The sequence below is a fragment of the Antechinus flavipes genome, chromosome 6, assembly GCF_016432865.1.
Source record: "Antechinus flavipes isolate AdamAnt ecotype Samford, QLD, Australia chromosome 6, AdamAnt_v2, whole genome shotgun sequence".
In the NCBI taxonomy this organism is placed as follows: domain Eukaryota; kingdom Metazoa; phylum Chordata; class Mammalia; order Dasyuromorphia; family Dasyuridae; genus Antechinus; species Antechinus flavipes.
The window spans coordinates 193,477,741-193,497,690 of record NC_067403.1 but is presented as its reverse complement, the minus strand read 5'-3'; the positions used below and the strand labels follow the sequence as shown (position 1 = coordinate 193,497,690).

The window sequence follows — 19,950 nt, the reverse complement described above, 5'->3', positions numbered from 1 at the left end:
TCCATAAGCATACAATAGAGAGTACTGTTTTGTGTATGATAAAAGTGCTGTTCAAGGTCTGAGAAATGAGTTATTTCTAGCTAGACAAATCTGAGAAAGCTTCATGAAAATGATGTTGGACCTAGGCTTCAAAGCAGATGAATAGAATAAAAAGAGGTAGTGGTAGCAAAAAGGGAAGGGAGTTATTATCTATCCCATGATAATAGAACAGTTTGAAGTTCCAGGGGCAGGATGGTGCTGATGGTAGAGTAGCCCATTTTGTTTGGCATGTGTCCTGTGCTGGATAGAGTTGTGTGAGAGAAGGATGAAAAGCTTTGGATTTGGAGTTATCTGTGGCGTTCCTTCCACAAACTTGTATTAATTGCCAACTCCGTGCACTGCAATATGTTAGGTACTGGGGTTGATTTTTAAGACATGAACTTTGTATTATTGGAATATAGTTTGGTAAGGACAGAAAAAATACAATCACTTGTTTTTTCAATTTGAACTAGGTTTGGGGGTTAATAAAATAAAAAGTTCAAACTTCTCCCCTTCTACCTAGCATTCACAGGTTCTACAGTGACACCTTTCCAGCTGTTTTTCCATAAACTATCTTATATCCCAGCATTAACAGCATTTTGTCTCCTGAATAGACATTGTGCTCTGATGCCACTGTGCTTTAGCTCGGGTTGCTCTTGGTGCTTGGAGCACTTCCTACCCCTGTTTATGTATGGTGGGTGCCTCTAATCCTTTAAAATCCATCTCAGATACACCCTTTTCTTCCAGAAAGCCCTCCCTAGTTTTTCCTTGGTTAGTGATAAACATTCCCCTCAGACTTTTGTTGTAATGACTTATAGAATATTGCATGTGGTAATTATCTTTTCATGTGTCCTCCCCCTCCAAGTTCTCCTTGGGGTTTTGGACTGTGACTCAATTAAACTTGGACAAAGAATCACATTTTTTTGTACAGGGTAGATCCTTAATTGATATTTTTTGCTTTATAGATAAATATAATTCCTGCTTTAATAGAGTTTATCATCAATTTCTCTATTATTCTTTATCTAGTATCAATATAAAGGTACTACATCTTATCTATAAGTCTATATGTTCATCTATTTATATCTATTCATTCATCTATTCTTTCATTCAACAAATGTTTTTCTTCTATTTTAAAAACCCTGATCTTATTTTTGCAAGAGATAGGAATTTTAAATAAGGTCAAGTTCCAATGCTATTGTTTAGTAATGACTCATATGTCTCCCAGATTCCATTTGTTTTATGACAGCCCCAGAAGTTATTGGTGATTTTTGGATTGTGAATGTTGAAAACCCTTTTGTTTGTATTTTCCTTCTTTTCTCTCCAGAAGAAGATGGAGTCTATTAGATATTTCAAATATAAAATCAATTTTGTGTCAAGTACATGTATGTCTTCATTTTCCTATATGAACTATCCTTACATCTATATCAAGAATTTTGAGCAGAAGGTTTTTTAAAATTATTTCATTTATCTTCCGGCTGGGATAGCTTGTAGTTTCATAGCCACACTAATGTTTTTAGAAATTATTTAGAGAATAGACAGATAAATATAATAGCTTTTCTTTTGTAACCACAATTGCTCGAAGTTGCTACCCTCGGGGTCTTGTATGAACCATGTAAAAAGCAACTAAGACTTGTAAGGGGGCCCTTTTTCTTTGCAGAGACTTTCAGCTGTTAGATTAAATTTAATTGTAATTTTTTTTGTGTGCCCAGGCCTAAATATCCCTCAAGCAAATGCAGCATTGTCAATAAAGGGGGAAAAGCCATACAGACAAAAATGATCTTAAAGCAAGATGATTTATTATCACTTGACCACCCAATTTTTTTGTACATATGTATATACACATTATTCCTTAGCGATGAACATTTGTAGAGATTTTTGGCACCCTGCATTTGAACAGCATTAAGTTTTACTAATTTATGAATAAACATACCACAATTGAGTAGTGCATCTTAAGACCATAGATTTAGAGCTGAAAAGGACTATAGAAAGGGATACCTATTGTTCCAAATGGGGTCAGTTCTTCAAAGACTAAAACTGTCATAGGAGCCAAGGCAGTAGAGTACAAGGACAGTACAAAAGAGGGGAAGAAATATTCTCTTTATCCTTGAAATTAATAAAGCAAAAGATTCAGCATATTCATGCATTTTGGCACTGTGGCCATATTGATGAGTATTTTTCATTAAACAAAAAGAAAATTGTTACATCCAGGGATTCTTTATTTGTAGACTTTCCAGAATAGTCAGAAAGATTGCTGGTTTTTTTACTCTCTGGAATCTATATTTTGTATTTTCTGTGAACATCTAGGTTCCTAATCTTTTTTGTGTCATCAACCCTCTTGACTATCTGGTGATGGCTATGGTCCCTTCTGATAATATTGTCTTTAAATAAATAAAATAAAATATGTAAGAATTATTAAAATATTTTTAAGACCCAGTTTCATAGATCTCAGGTTAACTACCTCTTATGTAGAAGGACTTTCTTGAAGATGGGGAAGAAAGCCCTTATTAAAGAAACATTTTACTAATTTATGTCTGCCTCTCTACTTGAAGTATTTTGGGGTACCTTGTGAATCGATATGTATATTTAGTTCTGATTCTGATAGAATCAGTTAGATAGAAAACTAACTGACAGTTCCTCCTTGTAGATTCTAGATTAAATAGGTAGAACATGTCTTCTATATAATGCAGTGTTCATCTCTTCTGCAAATGATATGAAGCTTTAGATGGTAACTCAGTTTGGCGTGACATTCTCTTTTGTTGCTATTTTTTGTGCCTCAGGATAAAGCTGTGGCGGAGCCAGTGAGCAGACTGTTGGAGACCACACTCCGAAGCACCCATTTGCCAAGCAAGATTGGAGCACTGCATGGCATCCTCTATGTGCTCGAATGTGACTTACTTGATGAAACAGCAAAGCAGCTCATTCCAATTATCAGTGATTACCTCCTTTCTAATCTGAGAGGAATTGCTCAGTAAGTTACCAGAGGGAGTCCATTCAAGTCCTTTCTTGTTATGGGAAACATGTCTTTCTAATGACAAGCTAGCTTATGGTTACTTTGTTTTTCCAGGAGGGTTGATATGATTTTTTTTAATTAAAGATTTTATTTTCAAAATATATGCATGGAAAAGGGTTGATATTGTATTGGTATAATTTTTAAAGCAGTTTTCCTATAACTCTTAAGAGAAGAAGTGCAGGAATCAAAGGCTCAAGGAAGACTAGACAGGACCATGATTCAACTCTTCCCACTCTGCTACACTGTCTCTCCCAATAAATTAGGTAGAATAAACTGGAGCATTTCAAAATATTGAAGTTGACATTCTTATGCTTAGATAAATGGATTGCTTCAGGTGGGATATCCAGACTAAAATGAAGGCAGAAAAATTTCTCTTAGCAAGCCTCTCTTAACATCAGTTTCACACTCATAAAATTGGGGTCATGATGTTCAAACTCCCCATCATAGAAAGTTGTCAGGACCTTTTGGGCCTGTGGGACTGTGAAGTTCAATTAAAATGTGATCTATTATTTTCACTTTAATTCCACTATGAAATTTTGGGCCATTACTAGGGTTTGCTTTTTCAGCCTAATTAGTAAGGGTTTTCAAGCCAGTCACACACAGACGAAATTGTGCTCTAATGGGGTCCATCCTTTGGGTAATCATCACACTGAGGTCAGAGCACTTAAGATCTTTATCTAGCTAATCATAGTTTCGCCAAATGTAATGCTTCTCTAGTAAACATGAACTTTATTCTCTCTCATTGTTTAATTGCTTTGTCTCCTTAGAGAAGGGAAAATTTATCTATTTTGCCCTTGTCCTCAGCTAAAAAAAGTAGATTTTGGCCTTATAAAAAAGGCTCCAGTTGACTCAGTTGTACTCGAGTAAGTTAATCTCTCTGAAGGGTTGGAGGCATGTGGCAATAAACCTACAAGGAATACCACTCTGAAAATAAGTGAAATCATTAAAAGTTTCAAAAGTCTTGAGAGACATGGCCACCAGTTCTGCTTACCCAAATCAGGAAAACAGCACCTGTGCTTATCTCATCTTCTGGAAGTATGACTTTTGTCACTGTGGTTGTTTAGTTGTAATTTGGGGGGTGGGGGTGGAAGAGAGGAGACCTAGCATGTGTTCAGGGAAAACTAGTAACTGGTACAAGAGTCAAGCCCTTTTCAGGGCTGCTTTCCACCTTGGTGTCTCCCTGATGTACCTAACTCTTCCTTATGACTCCAAGAAGATGTTGCACGTACAGTGGCCATGGCCTAATCCAGGTTGAGGGTAATCAAGTGGTCTCAAACTCTTTGGTGAGTTAGTGGGGATGTCCTCTCAAACCTGTGAAACATTTCCCTGGTGGAAGAGGTTGAAGAGAACAGTTTGTTCCAGTGCCTAGAAGGCAGCAAAAGCAAGTACTGTGGAGTGCTTAGAGCTTGGTTAAACACTGAAGCCACCAGGGTCGGCTAGTGTGTCCTGAGCCGTCACCTGTCACCTTGACTTCATCTTGTCACTAGACATTTTTGGCTGTGGGAGAGAGAGTGAGTGAGGCTGATGGGTCTGAGCAACTGTGTGCAAATAAAAACACAAACCATAGCTTTTCTTCTTTTTACCTGTCTCAAACACCTGGCTACAGGCAAGTGATAAAGTAACAGAGATGGATACCCTGGGAGCTGAGTCACAAGTTACACTCAGAGTGACCCAGGCCACAAGTTTGTCTTCTCACTGGAAGCAGCAAGGGATTTGGGAGCCCCCTGGGAGTCTCAGCAGCCTTTTAAGAACCATAGGGCTTCAGCCCTAAAGTTGTCTGCATTACCCACCCCTGGCCTGCTTACTAAGACAGACAGGAACTCCACTGAGCGGGTGAAACACAAAAAAGGTACAGAGACTTCTACCAAGATGATCCCAGGCACCGCTGGTGCACAGAGTAGGGGCACGTTTATGGACAATGTGGATTCGGAAGACCTGGAAGACAAAGTAGTTCTTGTTACAGCAGCCTTGGGTGAAGCAGGCCTGGCAAATGAAGGCCAGCTGACTGGAGAGTGGCACAAAGCTGAAGCAGTCACAGTTAATGTAGTTAACAAGCTTGTTTCCGTACCAAGAGGAGTGAGCAACAGGCTTGTGACAATGTGGCGGCCACTTTGAGGAAAGTGCCCTGCCACTGTTTTCAGATTTTATGAGTAGCACAGAGTGCTGCACTGACCATAGACTTATTCACCCCGAGCTAAATACTTTTGTCCAACACAAGTGGTGGCCCCAAAGCAGACTACTGCCAGAAGACCCGAGGTTTAGTGTGCAGCTCTGCACTTGCTCCTCTGGGTCAGAACATTCACACGCATCAAGAAGATTGGTGTGATGAAAATGCTGAGGAAACTCAAAAGCTGTCGCATGAAAAACAAGAACTCCACAGGATTTACCAGCAGGGTAGTCGCCTATCTCAAAAACAGTAGTGTTGCACTCCAAAAGGAAAGTGCTGAGAGATTCAGGATTCTTGGCTCTGTGAGGAGGCTGTTGAGAGTCCCTTTGATGCTGATAGTAACAATCCAAAGTTCTTTTATGATGCCCTGAAGGCAGGATCAGAGACAGAAAAAGAGAAGATTGGAGGGGTGGGGAGGGCAGGACTTTTTTCTGCTAAGGGCTACTTGGAAATTTGAGGCCACACAAAATCATCCACTTAGGTACTCAAGCCTAGCCTTCAGCTGTTCCTGGCCTGCAGGTGCCAGAGGCCTTACGTGGCCTGTGGGGGTGGGAGTATTCTCCACCCCTGCGCCAGGGCTTGAGCCTTGGAGTAGGGTGGGTGAGACCAGCAGGACCAGAGGCTATGGGCTGGTGGCTGTGGGGGGAGGGGAGGGCAGCCAGAAAGATCTCCACGGCATCAGTTGATTGACAATACCAGGCTGAGGCATTGTGGGCCCATGTGGGAGAAGATAGAGTCCCTGGATGTTCTTAAGAGTCAAGGGATAAACTATCAGAATATACACAGGTGGGTCTGTGAGTGTAAAATCCTTTGACCCACTTTTGTTAGTACTGCCGCTCAGAATCGCTGCTCACCATGAGAAAGACTATCAGAATGGCCATTATTCAGAACTAAAGTGGCACTTTTAGAATTGTAGAGATGCTTAGAAATTTATTATCCTAAGTGTAGTTATCACAGAGAGAAACCGGTCTCAGCCCTTATGTAACAGTTGCCTGTTTGGTTGGTATTCGCAGTTGTGTGAATCTGCACAGCCAGCAGCATGTCCTGGTGACCTGTGCTGCTGCCTTCTACCTTATGGAGAATTATCCCCTGGATGTAGGCCCAGAGTTTTCTGCTGCAGTGATACAGGTGAGCTGAGACTGTGGAGCCAAAGGCTGAAGAGAATCCTTCTTTTAGGAAACTTCAGCATACAAAATAGCCCCTTTGTTTTTTTCTTTCCCATAAACTTTTTGTTAGTTGTATCATGTATGAGTTTTGATTTGTCTTCTGTCAAATTGGGAAAGAAGAGTTGACAAGAATTCAAATTGAGAGAGTGTGGACTATTTCCTGATCACCTTTCTTCCTGTTGTTTCAGATGTGTGGGGTGATGCTCTCTGCCAGTGAAGAATCCACTCCAGCCATTATTTATCATTGTGTCCTGAGAGGTTTGGAACGACTTCTTCTTTCAGAGCAGCTCTCCAGGCTGGATGGAGAATCCTTAGTTAAACTCAGCGTTGACCGAGTGAATGTGCACAGTCCTCACCGAGCCATGGCAGCCCTGGGCTTGATGTTAACTTGCATGTACACAGGTGTGGAGTTCATGATGAGCTTGCATGATTAATGTCTATCAAAGTAAGAGAGAGAGACCCTGAGGGAAAACTGAGTCTGGCTGAACTTTGCTGCTTCTTGAAGCTGATTTGCACAAAGCTCAGGTTCAGAGCTGAGGGGCTTTCTTTTTTTTACTTTTTTCTAAATTTCATTGATTTTTTTTTAAAACTCCAGCCTGACTACTTAACTTCTGGTTTTTTGGTCCCCAGTCCTTTTTGTATTCCTGGGAACATACAACTTATCATATATGATCCTTGATTACCATGAAGATCTAGATCTTGGGTTTGTTTATGAAGAAAAAAAGAAATAGTTAAATAGTAAAAATAAGGATTTCAGGATCTGAACATATATATAAAAGAAAACTACATGGCCCACATAAGCAGGGTGATACTTGTTCTTCCTAAGCTTCCTTTAGTTAATATTTCCTGAGGCCTGCCTGGGCCACTGTTTTCCTGGAACCAGACACACCATGCTATGGGATACTTGATGCTCTTCTGATCTTGGACAGGTTAACGTCTTTTAGTTCAGAATACTCATCCTTCCCCAATTGCTGTTGGCTTATTCAGGACCTCTAGACTAAGGGTCCTCAAACTTTTAAAATAGGGGGCCAGTTTACTGTTCCTCAGACAGTTGGAGGGCCAGACTATAGTAAAAACAAAAACTTTTTGTGGGCTTTTAAATAAATAAACTTTATAGCCCTGGGTGAGGGGGATGAACGTCCTCAGCTGCTGAATCTGGCCCGCGGGCCATAGTTTGAGGACCCCTGCTCTAGACTATGTTAGATCATAGAAGCTCATTTGTTTTTTTAGTCTATCTCAGCCAACCAGAAATTTTTGTGATTGCTGTTAGGTTTAGTGTGACCCTTCTGCTCAATCATTGATGAATTAAGTATTTCTCTTTTTTCAATGCAATGAGGAGAAAGGAAAAATAATTTTGTGCTCATTGACCCAGAATGAAGAAAAATTCATTGCCACTTCATTCCTCATGTTCCTTGTTGTGGTTCTATGTTGATTAGAAAAAAGAATGCTGGGCTTGAATTTGAAAAGCAAAAATTCTTGGCTCCTGTGATCTCAGTTTAACTTTTAGCATTGATACTTTCTAGCTTAGTTCTTCAGGCTCTAGTTCCTTCATTTGTGAAAAAAGGAAAATCTGCTCCCTGTACTTATCCCACTGTTGTGAGGAGCACATAAAAGAATGCACATCAACATTAGCTGCCCTCCATGTATTGGTATAAATGTGAAAATTTTCACATTCTCAACCACTTTATCTAAGTTCATTTAATAGATTTTGACTTGAGTACTTACTATGAACAAGGTCCTATAGGCAGGTCTACTTGGTTTTTCTTATTAATTAAGCTTATTCTGGAATAATTTTATTCTAGGGAAGGAGAAAATAAGCCCTGGCAGACCCTCCGATCCCAACCCCACTGCCCCAGACAGTGAGTCGGTTATTGTTGCAATGGAGCGGGTATCTGTTCTCTTTGATAGGTAAGCCATTCTAATGTGAATTTTGCCTTTTAATATATCTTTTATTCTTAAAGGCCCTGTCAGTTTAGCTAAGGAACGATGGCATTTGAATGTATTTATTCTTCTTGTTAGCATTTCTGTTGTAATAATGCTAATTCCTACTTGTATTCTGATTAGTCACTACTGTTTTCATGACCACCCACAGTATGCTTCCTCTGTCATAGAACTGTTAGTTGACAGGCCAGTTCTTGGGGCAGTTCAAAGGAAATCCCAAGGTTTCACCAAAACAAGCTTTATGACTAGTGTCTTAACTTGGTCGTCGTGTAATGCTGAGTGCTCAGTGCATCACTCATAGTGAGAGAGTTTGTACCCCATAATTGGGTGCCATGCCATCCTAGAGTGACACCATGCAGCAACTCACTTGACCTCATTCCAATAATAAAAATATTGGTTAAACAATTCTGTATTTCCTGAGAGAGAAAACCACACTGCATCAACAGCCTAGAATCCATCCCATATTTTTTTCTTATTGCTGGACATCTTCTAAAACCAAGGAGGAAATGCAGTGGAGCTTTTGAGACTGAGAAGGCAGCATTAATTATGTGAAGGAAGGTGTGCTAGGGGAGACTTCATTCACATTCCACCTCTGGTGCCGATTGACTGTTTGACCTTGGACAAGGTACTTCGCAGGCGTTTTCTAACTCAGTTTCCTCATCTGTCTGATGAGCATAGTCACGCTTGTGTTAGACACTTCCAGAGACTCTTGTGAAGAAAGCCCTTTGTAAACTCTGAAGTGCTCCGGGAGTTCAAGCTGTTTGGAAAGATCTTCGTTAGATGGAGGTAAAAGGCACAGTCCTGTCTGCACTTGAGCATTGTTCTTGGTTTTAAAGAATTTATTCTAAAAGACCTTGGATGCCAGTGCTGAGATGTCCATCAGCTCTCTCAGGTCACCGCTGTCCTCCGTGGAGCACAGTCCCGTATTATGCTATTCCGAGGTGGAACAGAGCCTTCAACACCTTCGACGTCATCTGGCGTACCCTCCTTTGTACGGAGGAGGAAGTGGGTTTGGTCACCCAGCTGGGGATCTGCTCTGCTGCTCTTTCCACTGCCTTGGGAGAACTAACCAGCCCCAGTGGCTGCCTTATTGAAGATGGATTTTGTAAAGCTGAAAGAAGCCTGAAGTTTTTCAAGGTACTGTAGGGTTGTTCATACTGTCTGGGTGTGCTCTGGTCATATTGAAGCCAAATCACAGTGTTGTCTAGGTAAGTAGCCAGATCTATACAGAGAATGTCTACTGACAATGTTAAACAAGTAACTTGAAGTTTACTGGGGAAATTGAACCTCGTAGAAGACTTCATTCTGGGGGAAGTATCCATATCTTCTTTGGACTGCTGTCTTTTACTCATTCCTTAGCCTTACTAAAGTGGCCCTGCCCTAGGTTGTAGAGCCCTGAAAGAGAAAGCTTTATAAGCATTTATTAAAGTTTGGGATGAGAGGGACAGCCAGGACATGCACCAGAACAGGTTAGGGCCTAATCCCAATCTAGAAGAATGAAAGTGGTAGCTGGGACAAGAGGATGACAGATAAACCCCCTTTCTGTGTCTGTTGTTTTGTTTTCCTTGGGACAAGATACATTATTCACTGATGAAAACTGTTACCTCCTTGATGCTTAAGAATTCTTGTGTTCTTTGCTGATGACAAATCCCCAGAGCTGGCTGTTGCCAATATTTTTAGTATCCGTAAACAGAAAGTGATGGAATGAACATCTGGGAGCTAGGAAACATATACTAGTCCAGGTTATGTTCCAACAAATTCTCTGGGTGATTTGGGGGTCCTTCCTCTCTCTGGGCCTTAGGTTCATCATCATGGGCATGGTTTAATATTCTTTCTAGTTCCTGAGCTCTGTGATTTTATGTTAACTATAAAGAGTTCATTTACCAGGTTTCTCTCATGGTCATTGCTTGATATTTAATTCTTTTCAGCTCAGTATTTGGCCAACCAGAAAAATGAATAATTACATTGTTGACGTTCCCAAAGGCATAGAAGAAAGTGAATATACTGAAAGTAGTTGCCATTTTTTTTCCAGTGTAGTCATCCTACTACACTTTGAGAGTATGAAATACACTGAGGGAGCTTATATTTGCTCTCCAGACCTTTTTGAGTATGGATATTCCCAACAAAGATAGAAGTTGGACTTTTGGAGTAAAATCGGACTTAACCAGACCTATTTTCTTTGAAGAAAGTTGTTGCATGTACTGTTGGTTTATAAGTAATTTCATAATATTGTAAAGAGAAAAAGATTGTCTTCTACCAGCATTTTTTTCATGTAACTCTTAGACACATCACATGAAACATCAGGATTCCATAGAGTACAATTTGAGAAATGCATTAGCAAATGGCTGCGTGTGTGTGTGTGTGTGTGTGTATGTGTGTATGTGTGTAAGTGTGTGTCTATGTCTATGTATTTCATCCCTAAATTATCCATATGTGGAAATATATCCTGTAACCCTAATTTTATGATGAACATGGTTTTCAGCCTTGTAGGTATTATACTTTATATTAAATTACTTGTGCACAAGCCATGCGTCTCACTGCTAGACTGTGATGAGTTCAAATAAATCTGTTGTAGCTCATGAAAACACATTTGGTAGTTCCTCGTCATATAGGTCCTCCGAAGGACAAGGACTCTTTCAACTTTGTACTTACAGATCAGGGTAAAATCCTGCCAGATGAGCTAGGATTATGAGCTGAATCATGCCATATTCCAAAAATCGATCTTCTGATTAGAATTTCATTTCCTCTCCACAACCCTGAAATCTCTTCTCTTCCTTCACTTAGGATCAGGAAAGGATTTCCCTGTGAAGCCAGAGTGGTGGCACGGATCCTGCCTCAGTTTCTAGATGATTTTTTCCCTCCCCAGGATGTAATGAATAAAGTTATTGGAGAATTTCTGTCAAACCAGCAGCCATACCCACAATTCATGGCAACTGTTGTATATAAGGTACTGTATTCTTAGTTATTTTCACAAGTCCAAAATTTAAATTTTTTTGAAAAATAGTTTTAAGAAATAAGTACCTTATATTATCCTGGTAAATGTACTAGAAAGGAAAAGCCTGTTTTCCATTCATGTAGAATAAATCCTGATATCTCTCTCCAGTGCATCACGATGTGGGAGTTTTGAGTTCTCAGAAGCTGTCAGGGGCACAAACTCTGGCAGTCCTCCTACCAAGCCAGAGGAGTTTTAAAAACAGGCTTCACAATATGCTTGTCTTAGGTCAACCTAGCTAAATGGAATGAGGTTCATCATCAGAGAGTTGGCTGCCAACAAATGAATTCTTTGGCTCTAGAAGTGTTTTAAGAGGGAAAGAGCTGCAGTCTGGATCAGTGGAGGAGGAACATCTCCCTTCCCCCACCCCACAATTAATGAAACCAAGTGTTCTGGAAAAGCTGAAAGGATGTTAAATCAGTCCAACTCATTAGAAGCAATGTGCAAGATTCTATTTGAACAGATCTTTTTCTTTTTTTTTATTTGGTTTTATTTCATGTCACTTATTTTATGTCTAAATCATTTGAGCTTATTTTGACATATGGTGATAAATGTTGGTCTATGCCTACTTTCTACCAGACTGCTTTCCAATTTTCCCAAGTTTTTGTCAAATAGTGCCTTCTTGCCGCAATAGCTAGAATCCTAGGTTTATCAGACACTGTGCTGTGCTCGTTTTTTCTGCATATTATATATCCAGCCCTAACAGGGTTTTTCCAGCACTTGTCTTTTAAGTATTCTCTCTTCTTTGGTTGTTCAGTTTTCCACTGAACTGTGTCGGATGCGTTGTTTTTCAGGTGTTTCAGACGTTGCACACCACAGGACAATCATCTATGGTCCGAGACTGGGTGATGCTCTCCCTCTCAAACTTCACTCAGAGGACCCCAGTGGCAATGGCTATGTGGAGTCTCTCCTGCTTTTTCGTCAGTGCTTCCACTAGTCAGTGGGTCTCAGCAATGTATCCTCTGCTCGGTTTCTACATTCATGTCATCAACTTCCACACTGATTTGCCCTCTTTCTGGTCCTCTCTTAGTACTCAGGGACCTGAAACACACATGGTTTCAGTATTTGAAGGGCTGGATCATTAGTGTTTAATCTCTCTTCTCCCTGGCTCCCTCCTCTCCTCTCTCAACCAAAGGAAAACCTGCACTCATTTTGAAGATGTTTGTTTTTTGTTAAGAAGATAAATGCTCTAAATGTCAGAAAAGAGGAAAGAGCACTTAGGATTGTTATATTAAAAGGAGTACCAATTTTGGAGCAGGTTTTAAAGCTCTAGTCTCCAAAGACAATTTTCAGTGCTTAGGATAGTGGGTTTGGTTTTTTTTTAACTGATGCTGCTTTTCATTATTTTTTTTGTCAGTGTGCCCCATTCTGCTTTCTTGGCCAAGATGCCAAGAAAAGAGTATTTGCTGGAATTCCCACCCTAAAAGCCAGAGTCGTCCTCCTGGCACCCTTCCCCTTCAGACAAACCACAATAGTCTTAAAGTAGTTGAGCTGCTCTAGCGATGACAGGGTGACATCACCCAGAGCAGTTGGAGTAGCCAACGGACTGAGGCCATGGCACTGCCCAGCACACATCCCACACGGAAAAAGTCAGAGCACCGAGAGGAAGCTCTGCTGAGGGAAGACGGGCCCTGGTAAGTCATCTCCCGGGGGGGCTTGTCCCGGCGCAGCTCGGGCTCTCTCAGAGCCTGCCTCCTAGTGCCCTCCCGACCTCTGACCTGGGAGCCCACATCAGGGCTCCCAGAGAGCAGAAAGTTTCCTTTGTAAAGGGAGAGATGTAGATTTTTCAGCTTAGCTTTGGTTGAACTTTGGTGGACTCTAAAGACATTTCTTCACTGAATATATTTTCCTTCTCGTTGATTAGTGGACATTTCCCTGCATAATCTGCTGCCCGAGGGAATCCACTATTGGCTCTCATGGTTGGAAAACAATCCCAGTGGGTCAAGAATGCCAGACTTTAAACCTTAGCATTGGTTTCCTTTTTTTCCCAGTAATTTGCCCTTAACTCTTTTCCCAGCCTTCCGCACATCATCAGCAGGATGGGGAAGTCGGAACAAGTGGACATTAATCTTTTCTGTCTGGTGGCCATAGACTTTTACAGACATCAAATAGATGAGGAGCTAGATCGGAGGGCCTTTCAGTCTGTGTTTGAGGTGGTAGCATCTCCAGGAAATCCCTACCACCGACTGCTGACTTGTTTGCAAAATGTCCACAAGATTGCAACATGTTGAAAGTTCGATGGCGCTGGACATTGCGGGGATTGGTAGCTTGGGCTGGAGTCCAGTGTGGACATAAGGCAAAACGGGAGGACCCTGATTTCACCTTGGATGGGAGTTGGGGAGAGGTCAAGTAAAAAAAAGTGGATCTGTGGGTTTCATGATTCTCCCATGCCAGTGTTTGCGTCTCTTTCACATTATAACAGAAGTGCTTGTTTGCAATGGGGTGGCCATGATAAAGGGACATCATTCACACGTCTTGGGTAATATTTGGGATTGAGATAGAGTTTTTACAAAAACAAAAAGCAAAGCCACAACAGCTGTTTTTGTTAATTCTGTATGATATGGGCTAGTACTCCATGCAAAGTAACCAGGTATCTCTATATTTTTCTAAGTGTTCAACCTGTTCAGTGTCAGTGGTTTGCAACTGATCCTGAATCTTTGACAGAAGTACTTCCTTCATGCAGGTTACTGACACTGGACACTTTCACATTTTTATGTAGCTATTATCTGGTATAATCAAGCTTTAGAAAGTGTTTCCTAATGTCTCTCTCAAGCAGAAAGGAAAAGGAAATCCCATTTCCATGATTAATACTCCCAGCATGTAATCCCCTTCTCTTGGACTTTGGTAGACTGTGGTGTGGGGAGGTATAAGGGAGGGGGATTTGACCCACACACACAGCCATGATATTTTTTTTCCTTTTTTCTTCTCAGGATTTAAAATTTGAGTATATCAGTAAAGAGATTAATTTTAACTTAAATATTTCTATATCCATGTAAAAAGTATGTACAATTGTAAAATCTGTACTGCATGATGGGCTGATTAGAAGCCACTTGCCTGAATGTTGTTACTGCTCCTGTATTGTCCTTGCTTTCTCCCTGGGTGCATCATCTCCCCTTCATTTTTCAGCCATCCTAACGTACGAGTCACATTTTGTTTCAGCTAGACACAAGTGGAACCTCAAGAGTTTGTGTTTGGAGGACTGCATTCAGATCATCCAAAATCGTTTTCCTCACAGCTCATGAAAACCTGCCCTCACACACAGATGAAGTCCCAGAGCTTAGTGGAACTTTCTGTTCATAGCAGCTGCTCTTGATGGTTTTCTTTGACCCAGTTTTCTTTAGGCAAAGATGTCTCCAACCCTCTCCTCCTGGTCCCCTGGCCCCCCGGCTTTCCAATGACTGACAAATTCTGTTGCTCTTTAAGAGTAGTGGCAAAGGTCCATTTGTATAGAAGCAGCCAAGAAACAATCTCCTTGGTCTGTTGAGTTAACAGTTCAAGCCCACTCAGGATTAGGGCTTTGCCTTCTTAGCTTTGATTACTTAATTAATGATCTGTTTTCCATCTCAGGGTGTGGGGTACCCACAAAGGCTCCACCAGTATCTAGGCTATCTCATTTCTTTAGTATAAGTCTGTCTTGTCTCCTGGTGTCTTTGCTATATTTAACTCTTTATTACACTTTTTCTGAGCATCTTTAGGGAAGGAGCAAACTTTGTTTTTTTACTACTTCCTGTCATCAACATCTATACACATTTCGGATCTGGTCCAAATGTAACCACAAGCATATTCTCATTTTATTTTGTATGGTTTAAAGAATAAAGTAGGGGTTTGGACTTTATTAAAAGCAGCACCAAAGTCATGAGCCAAAGAGGTTATCCACAAAGACTGGACACAGTAATTGTTCATAAATGTTTTGAGATTTTGGGGATGGGGGAAATGTTAATCTGTCTGGCTGTTTATTAGGATAATTCCATTTCATCTTACTTGGATCAGATTTCTCTTTGTGGCCATAATAGCCATATTGTTTTATTAAAGTGCATCTAGGAAGGATTTACTGACCTGGCATAGAGTTGTAGGTTTAGAATTGTGGTGTTATTTGTTTTTTTTATTGTTATTTTTATTTGTAAGGATCAGTGGTGTATTTGATTGAATGACTGACGAATATACTGATTTTTCCTCCATTTGAGGCAAAGAATTCCTCATGGCTGTTCCTACTCATTCCTGCTATGGTAGCGAGTTGTCCTGAACTCCAGACTTCAGTTAGTTCTTTCACATTTATGACAGTTTAAATGGAACTAGTAGTATCATAATCTCTTCCATAGTTTTGAGGAAGAACTTAGAGTACCTTGCTTTTAGTTAACCTTACAATAATATACCCTGAAATAACACTTAATAGGTTTCTTTTTTTTTTTTTTTTTGCTGAGGCAATTGAGTTTAAGTGACTTAGCTAGGGTCACACAGGCAGGAAATGTTAAGTGTACTCTATGCAAAGTAACCAGGAAGTAACCTGAAGTCATGCTCTATCCACTGCACCACCTAGCTGCCCTACTTAATAGGTTTCTAGGCCATATAAGGGGCTCTACTTCAAGCTGATTTTAGAAGCTGAGAGACCTTCAGACTGAAACTATCTCAAATATGCACAAAACTGACTCCTGCTCTGGGATGTCAGGCTCTGAGTGATGGCCCTACGACCCACCTCATCCTCCCTTCAATCATTTCCCTACTAAAAGAGCCTCCTTCTATTTGGCATACCAGTAGTACCAGCTGTCCCTTGCCCTGTTCTAACATTTAAAGAAGGAAAGTCTCTTCTAAGAGTCTAAAAAGAAAAACACTCAAGCTTTTGAGTAGTTCATATCAGGCCTTTTCCCCTCCCAGTGAAACATCTTTATCAAATCAAGACTCATGTTGTTTTCCTGTGTGTGGTAACTGGAGAATGATGGTGGTGCACACTATTAAGTATTGTGTGGGGCTTTTTTTTCCCCTTTTAATTTTAACAGCAGCCCTTAAGGCAGGAGAATAACTTCTCCCCTGTTAGTTTTGGTCTCCCACTTGGCAGACATGCTTTCCCCATAAAAAACCAACGTTAAGTAGTTGTGAAAAGTCATAATAATTATGAATATTGGCAAAGTTTTAGGAAAGAAGGCTTATGAATCTTTGGGGCCCTTCATGTTTGGTCACTGCTTTCTCATTTAAAAAGTATAGAACTCAACATTTATGCTGACTTAAATATTTAAATTCTCCCATAATAATATTGGCGATTTTTGAAGTAATGCAATTTAGAAATTTCCCCCTAACTGGAATTAAAATTATATGTGCCCATTCTGGATAGTAAGTGATTTTGTCCTTTTATTTTCTCCTGACAGAATTAAGAATAAAACCATTCACGTTGGTTCTTGAACCACGTTTTTCACCAGTAGCACTAAAAACATCAGGAAAAAACCCATAAGTATCATGACTGAAGTCCATGGGAAGAAATTTACTTTTTGAATATCCTAAACACACACAGAAAGATGAGTCCAACTAGCCATACACACTGTTGTTTATCTTAGAGTTATGAAGCAGAATCTCTTTTTATCTGCTGTGTCAAACTTGGTTATATATAATTGAGCAGCTGTTAGAAAAGTGGGACTTAATTTCATATTAAAAACCTACTTGGGGGAAAACAGCCTGACAAATCAAATTTCTGGAAGGAAAAATACACCTGGATTTATTAAGTTCCAGATATTTAAAGCAGATATTCAATCAAAATAAGTTTCAATAAAAATCATTTACCTCATAATATCCTCACTTTTTTTCCTATGGAAAATAATGAGAAATAGAGTGTATTGAGAATTAGGTAGAATGTTGCAGAAGTAAATTAAATATACCTGTTTGCAAAGGACATTCCTTCCTTTCCAATGTGATCTGGCTAATTTCTGAGGTTTCTTACTACCAGGACTAAAGAGCTTTCTCCTACTAATTGCAAATACATTCTCCCTTCCACCACCTCCCTCATCCTCCACTCATTTTACCTTTATGTTGGCAAATCCATTCTTTATAGAGAATAGAATTAACATGAAAAGCTTCCTGTCATTGTCAACAGGAATACAGAGCAGAGCAAAGCACCATGACTAAACTCAGAATCTACCTAACAAGAAGTCATTTAATTAGTCATCTCATAGCCTTCAAAATCATTTGTATTGAGTAAGCCCTTCCTGCCAGGGCATCAAAATGAACTTTATTTCATGCCAGATTATAAGACACAATGGCCCTGGTAAAAACCATTTTGTTTGCTGAACTGAGAAATGTGCTCAGGTGTGATGAATTATAAATATAGCAATATCTTTTCACTCACAATCCTCTACAAATTTCAGATCTTTTCTGTTTTGACAGACACCTCTTTCTTCTCCCACCTCCACCCCCCCCCCCCCCAACTATGACTAAAACGCCCTAGGCTTTGAAAGTCCTTACTGTGCAACACAGCTGGAAAAAAAAAAATCACCCTGACTGAGTGAGCTGAATGTGACTCTGGGAGGTACTAATTTTTGTATAATAGGAAAATGCTGGGGGGGAGATGGCAGGCTGGGATGAGGCCATTTTGTTGGCTGCCATTTTGAATTTGGGCTATTGATAGTTGTTAAGGTGGGAAAGGGAAATGTTGGCAACTCCCAGCTGGTGGACTCAGCAGTCTGATGAAGCAGGAGTTCCCACCAGATCCCTGAAGTTGACTTGAAGAAGGTAGATTCTACAAAGACCACTTTGTAAGCTCCTCTTCAGGCAGGCTCTGTTGCTTACCAGCTATTCTTACCCTGGAAGGAAGCTGTGGGTGAATTATTGGGTGAGTTTCAGCCGGAATTAGAATGAGCTGGGACGCCTCCCCCTATCCTTCCTCCCCCCCACTCCTTGAGAATGGAGTCAGCCAGTATCTTTCATGTGGGAAGGCAGTTTCTTTGGGGTATTTTACCCCCTCCTCTGCTTGTATGGATGGGCTTCTCTGTATTTCCATCAGCTCTTGCCCACAGAACAAGCCACTTGATGGGCAGGAGCTCGGTCGTCTGATCATCAGTGTCCTGTGACATCCCCATCCTTAGAACCAAGAGGGCTGTGATGGGTGAGACCTGGAGCCCCTACATGTGTAGCTGTGCCCATTGAATAGAGAAAATATTTAATTTAGACATATGTTCACATTTTGAAAACCGCTGAAAATATTGCACATTTAAGTGAAAGAGAATAAAATTTAAATTGTTGCTGTAAGAGGCTCGTTCCAGTTATTTCAAATCAATGCAGACCCTGGCTTCCCAGCAGTATTTTTCTTGAAATGGTGTTTTTGTAGAAGTGAATTTGGGCAATAAATTTTATTAGGAACTTTTAGGAAATCATTTTTTATTGGAATGATTTGGCACCAAAATAGAACCTAAACAATTTCTATTTCAACAACATAAAGTATATGTTTGCAGGTAAAGACAGCCTGATTTTTGCAGTAAGGAAGTTTGAAGATTGTTCCAAGGCTAATTTGCCAGCTGTTATGCTTTTCATTAGATTAATTGAAAATTAAACTGTGGGTGGTCTTACTGCCCAACAGACACAAGTTGCAAAAGCTCTTATGGTTAAGTGACATCTTAATTTAATTATATGGAGAGCCCAAGTCTTTTTAGCACTTTTTTTTTTCGTTGCCATATTTGATCCATGTTGTGCATATGGGAGGAAGGCCGAGGGGGTCTGAAAGGGCTGGGCAGATTGTACTAGCACCCACACAGGAACGCAGGCTGGAGCCACCCTTGCGTTTCAGGGTGAGATGGGTACTGTCAGGAAAGAAAGCCTGGGGAAATGGGAGCATGGGACTAGTGTGCATAATTACTTGTGTGGACTGTGTTTAGTTCAGGCGGGAGACCATTCTGAGGAGATGTTTGATGTCATTCACCCTCTCTGGTCCCGTCGCTTCTTCAAGCAGATGAGGGGTTTGAACAAGAATGAGACAATCTCTTAGGACCCATCCACCTCCAAATTCTTTGGCTGGGTGAGAATCACCAAATGACAGGTGAAATAATCCCAACTCTGGTTCTACCTCCAAATTGCAGGTGTATTTTCAAGTTTTAAGGGGTTTGATTTGTTTGAGGAAACAAAATTCTATGTGATCCAGGGAGATCAGAAAGACTTTTTAAGGAAACAACGTATGAGAATAGATATTCTGCCTCAGTTTCACCTTATTTTGTGCTCGAGTAACTTCAGTACCCTCTAACACCACTTATGGCAGCTTCTGCCAAAAAAGGATATTTTGTCCAGAAGTTACAACCAGTGAACCTTAATGTCACATTTTTCTATGGTATCTTCCTGGTATCTTCCTGCTTTGGCCATCTGGTTCTACCCAGAATTGGGAAATGATTCCCAGCAAGTCACCTGAATGATTGACAGGAATATACCAATAATAATGACAGAGTACATACTTCCTACAACAGAAGATGCTCATGGTCTGTAGGATATGCCTTTTGAAGTATTTTTCTAGCAGTGGTCTTGAGTTCTTTTGGGTTGTTGGCTTTGGAAATGACATTTTTCTCTCTTTAGAGACTTTCTGAGTATTAAATCTATAGCCCTGGTTTATTCAGGTGCCCTCCTCTAAGCAAGAATAAAGGGTTTTCCACTGCAGTAAAATGTAGGCAACTAGACCTTGAATGTCCGTCAC

The 19,950-nt window shown here is 40.4% G+C and overlaps 1 protein-coding gene across 1 annotated transcript in view; it reads left to right on the top strand.

Moving 5' to 3' along the window:
* Positions 1-18,524, top strand: part of HTT (huntingtin) — a 214,398-nt gene extending 195,874 nt beyond the window's left edge. Inside the window, exons 61-67 of the mRNA XM_051965781.1 lie at positions 2,796-2,986; positions 6,209-6,323; positions 6,550-6,763; positions 8,164-8,269; positions 11,087-11,249; positions 12,089-12,249; positions 13,312-18,524. Coding sequence (XP_051821741.1) covers positions 2,796-2,986; positions 6,209-6,323; positions 6,550-6,763; positions 8,164-8,269; positions 11,087-11,249; positions 12,089-12,249; positions 13,312-13,525 — 1,164 coding nt within the window. The 3' untranslated portion in view covers positions 13,526-18,524. The remainder of the gene's footprint in view (positions 1-2,795; positions 2,987-6,208; positions 6,324-6,549; positions 6,764-8,163; positions 8,270-11,086; positions 11,250-12,088; positions 12,250-13,311) is intronic.
* Positions 18,525-19,950: the final 1,426 nt, after the last annotated feature.